General features: G+C 43.6%; 1 protein-coding gene across 1 annotated transcript in view; it reads right to left on the reverse strand.

Annotated features, from left to right (window-relative positions):
- COL4A3 (collagen type IV alpha 3 chain) overlaps positions 1-5,709 on the reverse strand; it is a 136,128-nt gene extending 130,419 nt beyond the window's left edge. Inside the window, exon 1 of the mRNA XM_039257611.1 lies at positions 5,623-5,709. Coding sequence (XP_039113542.1) covers positions 5,623-5,709 — 87 coding nt within the window. The remainder of the gene's footprint in view (positions 1-5,622) is intronic.
- Between the last annotated feature and the right edge of the window lie 291 nt (positions 5,710-6,000).

Consider the following 6,000-nt stretch of genomic DNA (forward strand, 5'->3'; position numbering starts at 1 on the left):
TGAATGGCTCCATCCAGAATTTTGTTTTTTCATCACGGAAAATTACAATATATTGAAACAGCAATCTACTGAAATTTCCAAACAGCAGAAGAGAGAATTAAAAAGTGAAAGACAGGTGTGAGGAGGGTTCACAGGGTGCAGCACAGGGGAAGAAGTTCCTGACACAGAAGCTGAGTATGCTACAAGTTGGTCTCAAGTACAGCTGACGACTGGTATGGTGGACAGTCTGGGTTAATCTCTACCTTTCAGGGCAGTTCTGTTGGCGGGAAGAGAATTTATCCACTGGCTCCCATCACCCACTGGTCAAAGATTTGCCCCACAGGTGTTCATACCCTGTACCTCTAAGGTCCAACAGGGAGCCATGAGTAGAGTCTAGAGGAACCATGAGGCTGTTCCAGTCTGTGGCCAAGCTGGCAGCTGGGGAAAGTCGTTGCCCATAGACCAGGGGCAAGGTGGGGCCCAGGGGATCTGAATGGCATACAGAAGGCATCTCATATAAGGAGTTAGGAGAACTGGGAAAAAGATGAGAAGGTCCAGGATGCATCCTAAGAATGCCAGGAATAGAGAGAGTGGGGAGGGAGAAATATAAAAAAGGAATATCTGGGAATTTTGAAGATTTGCTGAAAACTATAGACTCTCAGATTCAATATGCACTGAGTCAGATACATCAAAAACAAAGGTGCACATACAAGTTAAATAACATAACTAAAAAATCTTGACCTAATTGATAAAGATATATATATATGTGTGTGTGTGTGTGTATATATATATATATATATATATATACACGCTATCAGACTATCGTTTCTATCACAATTAAAAATAAGATTACCTAGAAAATCTCCATTTGGAAATTAAGAAATAAGTATCTAAATAATCCATGGGATAAATAAATCAATTAGAAGGGATTCTGAATTTAATTATATTAAAATACCACTTATTAAAATATGTGTGGTGCAGTAAAAGCAGTCTGGGGGGGGGAGTTGTTAGCCTTAAATGCATTTGAACTATTCAGAGTTACTTGATTAAAGTCAAAATAGAAAATTCAACCATGTTTGCTACATCTTTGACAGTTAGGATATTGAATTTTGGAGGAAAAACGCATATACAATAGCACTAAAAATATCAAACACTTAGAAATTAAAGAAACAGAAAACTTGAAAACATAGCAAGAAGTTAAAGCCCTAAATAAACAAACCCATAAATGAATAGAAACAGACTCCTATATGAATGAGTGTTTGCTACACATGTTTGCAGATGTAACACTACAAAATAGGGAGGGAAAGAACAGACTGTTCACTAAATAATGTTGGCACAATTTATCATATATATGGAAAAAGATAAAATCATATTCCTTAAGTAGAAAACCAATTCCAGGATTAAGAGCCGTAAATATAAAAGAGTTACATTACAAAACTTTCTTTTTCTTGACATAGGAGAACATTTTAATAATCTCAGGGAAGAAAAGGATTACTTTAATGAGACACAAAACACAAAATATCAAGGAAACATGGGTAAGTTTGAGATTATAGTGAAAAACAAAGTTCTGTGTTAAGGCACCAGTAGCTTAACTGAAGATAAATTAGAAATTGGAGTGAAATCTTTGCTGTACATTTAAGTGGCAAAAGTTTGGCATCTAAATATAGAAATAACTCCTAGTTATTAGCAAGGAAAAGCGCAAGGTCACAACAGATCAGTAGGCAAAGAGCTCTCTCCATCTCTCCATTCAGTTCACTGCGAGGTACATAAAAACTGCCAATGAAACCATGAAAAGACCCACCAGCTCCCTGGTCAAAACAAGATCCTATTTCATACCCACTAACATTGAAACACACCAAGTTTTGCTGAGGATGTAGGGAAGCAGGCACTCCGGCACATTGCTGCCCCCCCCCCGCCCCCCGTTTCGGAGTCTGTTTGACAATTCCTAATGCACTTTAAAATATGCTTTCTCTTTGAATTCTACCTAGGAATTCCACATCTAGTTGTCACAATGGTACCTACCTGGAGCCGTTACATTGTCCTGACTTGGGAAAACTAAACCATGGAAACCAACTTCCTATGCTCAGGGGGAATGGAAAAATCAACTGCGCTTTATTTATATAACGGGATACTATGCATCAACCATCACATCCATATGTGTATACATGAATCACATCTATATGCATCAACATGGGTAAAATCCAAAACTGTAATATGGAGGGGAGCAAGCTGATGAATGTGAAACCATTTACTGCATTTGAAGGACCACAAAACAAAAATGTTTATTTTTCCATGGTGACTAACACACACACACACACACACACACACACACTATATATATACACATAGAAATACAGAACCATGCACAAAAGAGGGGGCAAAGAATACATCTGTCTATCTATCTATCTATCTATCTATCATCTATCTATCATCTATCTATCAATGTTTTCCCTAAACAGAGAGGCCTGAGAACAAACAGGTCAAAACCTATTAATACTTGCTTAATCTCAGGGATGAATAAATTGTTGTCTGTTACGCTACTCTTTGTTTCAACTTCATTTTTAAAATTTAAACATGAAACCAGTTGAGAAAGCATCTTCCCTAGATGCAGCTGTTATTCAGCTCCGGATATTTGCTTGCTGTATTTCTGCTCTGTCTGGAATTTCAAGGCAAAAAGAACAATAAACTAACCTAAATCGTGAACCTCACCTGCAGATACCAAAGGAGGAACTCTCTCTAGCCCATCTCCTAAATCTATTGCCTGAGGCAACAGCAATGTGCCTCCCAGGTTCAAGTTGCTGAGCTGGGCCTGGTAATGGCGGTGGACCCAGAAGGATGCACTGAACAGCCAGGCCTGGGACTGGATGTGTCATGAGCAGCAGAGGGATTTCACTCAGGGCATTTCGGAACAAACTGTGTGGGTGGACAGTTCCAGCCTGTCTGAACTCAGAATGTGGGGTCAACAGCACTACTCTCTCCCGGTTTTGAAAAACTGCTGAAATTGAATTGCAGATATTTAAACCAAAATAATGTTCTTAACTAGTGAAGCACCAAGCTGATAAATAACCATGGCCCAAAGGCTCAATTTAGCCTGCACTTACACATTATTTGGCCCCATGTTTGTTTAGCCCTTTACAAAAAATACAATGAGTTTTGTAAGTTTTGACTTATTTGCTAACATCTAGAGTTTGAGAGATTTCTAATAGAAATTGGACACTACCACCCCCTCCCCGCAACTGCCCCTGCTTCTCCCCTGAAAAAGCAGGGGATTCTGGCATTACTGATCTTGAATTCTAGAAGGCCAACAAATGGTTGGCCCTGAAGACTGCCCCCTGCTCCGTGGCCTGACTCATTATCTCACCTGCTGGCCTCACCAGGGGTTTCAGCCTCATTTTACAGATGAGGAAACTGAGGCTCAGAGAGGTCAGGTGCCCTGCCCAACGCCAGAGTTACCCTGTGGAGGGAGCCTTGCTGGCTGGCACTCTTTGGATCAGTTACTGGTTAACTTACGATTCTTTTTCTTGACACACATTTCATGGTTTCTAATGACACTTTTTATGTAAGTCAGCAGGTGCAATGGAAAGGACAATTCTTAGAAATTTTAACGAAGACTTGCTTCAAGTGACGAAAAGTAATACAAATGAATTAATTGTAATATCAGCAAGAAATCACCAAGATTTGGCCAAATGCAAGACAAAAATCTGACATGTAAAAACCAATAAGGGAATATGACAACATAATTAAAAATTGGTATAATTAGAGGTTGTATGATCACAGAGCATCACTTTTTCAGGCTGACCTTTCCATATCCTTCTTTCTCCACCCTTCCCCAACCTCTTCTCTTCTTTGAAGTCTAGAAGGATGTGCAAATCCTGCTCTGGACCTCTGCTTCAGGCCTTCGCACAACATATACTTCCTTTAGGTATTTTGCCTGTTGGACTTACTTGCTCCTGGATTAAAGATGGTAGACAATCTACACTGACTTAAATGAGATTACTATAGCATGCTCAGAAGTATTGGGTTGGGCATTCCTACTTTAATAAAAATGCATTTTTGTAGAAGCAGCTAGGTGAAGAGATTACACGGCTTACAAAATCCTTTAGCATGTAAACCACTAAATAACCCAAAATTAAATTAATTGGGGGATGGTTCAATTAACTTTGGCATATTCCTATATTGTGGAAAGTCATGCAACAGGGCAAAAAGAAAAAGAGGTGAATCTATCTTAAATACTAACATGGACAGGGACGGCCAGGTGGCTCAGCTGGTGAAGCACCTGACTCTTGATTTCAGCTCAGGGTCATGATCTCATGGTTGGTGAAATTGAGCTCCGTGTCAGGCTCTGTGCTGGCAGCTCGGAACCTGCTTGGGATTCTACCTCTCCCTCTATCTGCCCCTCTCCCTTTTCCCTCTTTTCTTTTCCCTTTTCTCTCTCTCTCTCCCTCTTTCTCCTTCTCTCACAAAATAAACTTAAACTAAATAAATAAATAAATAAATAAATTGGAAAAAAAAACAATAAAATTACTTGTTCTTTGTAGGTCTATTTATGTGTATGTAAATGCTTAGAAAATGTCCAGAAAGAAACATGAAGTGGTCAGTGGATGGCCTGTGTTTAAACAGGGAGGGGGAGAAGTATGAAGATGCTCAAAGAGGGTTTTTGCTTCATCTTGCGTGTCTTCATTGAAAAGAAAAATTATGTGTGGTCATAGATTCCAACGATCTTTACAGGTGACGTTTATTTATGTGACTACTGACTTCCAGTTATAATGTCAATCATGGAATTGTAAAACTGCTCATTCTTGGAAATGACACTTATGCTGCCTTAACACCCAGATTAACTTTCTACGTGTAAAAATCACGGAAGGCATCTGAGAAGATAAATTTCACGTCCACGAGTTCAAATCGAGTAAGTCGAACTAGGAATCCTAACAGTTTGGAGGACACCCAGTTTGTGATTAATTGCAAAGAATAAGAAGTATGGAGTGCATTTAAGGGAATCTGGGATCTCTCAAATTATGACTGGAAATCAAAGTGGCAGATTGCTGAATTCATGCTAACATGAGTTTTATTTCTAGGGTGCTATGAACTTTCCCCAGATAGCACTAGTTTTCCCCAACAGTACTGACGGAACACTGGAGTGCCAGTTTGAACAAGGGGGAAACTGAGCCCCAGAGAGGTCAGAGTTCAGTGTGAGGTGACACCTAAGAAATGTCAGCGCTGGGGCCCTCTGTGCTTTCGGCCAGGCCATGCTGCCTGCTCTGATTCACCAGTGTGACATCGCGCGTCTCCACATCCGGTGTTCTCATCCCTGGCCATTATCTACCCACGTCTGCCAGTCTGTCTGTCTTTCTGTATCTCTGTCTCTCCATCTATCATCTCTATCTATCATGCACCTCTGGAGGCCTTTCCCCAGTATCCCTGACTCCTAGGGAACCAGACAAGCTCGCTCCCCGCCTCTTCCACCTGCCTTTTTCCAGCGCATTCCACCTGTTCCCCGCGGCATCCCCGCTCGCTCGCATCCCCACGCTGCCCGCCCAGGCACGCGCGCTCCGGGCAGGGACTCAGGGACTGCGCCCCGCGGCGGGCGCCCGCGCGTCCCCGGCACGCGGGGCTGGGGGGTGGGTCGCGCCGCCCCGCACTCACCTTGCCCGTCGTGGGCGCAGCGGCCAGGAGCACCAACACGAGCGGCAGCAGCAGCGCGGGCGGCCTCCGCGCCGTCCCGGGGCGCATGGTGGGCGCCGGCTCGGAGCCCCGGCGCGCCCAGTGACCCGCAGGCTCGGCGGCCACCGCGTCCCTTGCGCGACGCGGGTTGGGGAGCCTGGCCGTGAAGCTCGCCTCGCCAGCCCGCCCGGGGCGGGTTTTGTAGGGCTCAGCCGCGCGGCCCGTCCCTCCCCACTGAGGCTTTTGACTGCGGCTCCAAGGGAGGGAAGAAGTGGCTCAGGTCCCGCCCTCGTCCCCCCCCCCCCCAACTCACCAGGCAGTGTCCCTCAGACCCGGGCACCGTGCCCGGGAGCACAGCAG

This window comes from Hyaena hyaena, unplaced genomic scaffold (assembly GCF_003009895.1).
Source record: "Hyaena hyaena isolate Hyena2069 unplaced genomic scaffold, ASM300989v1 scaffold_628, whole genome shotgun sequence".
Classification (NCBI taxonomy): Eukaryota; Metazoa; Chordata; class Mammalia; order Carnivora; family Hyaenidae; genus Hyaena; species Hyaena hyaena.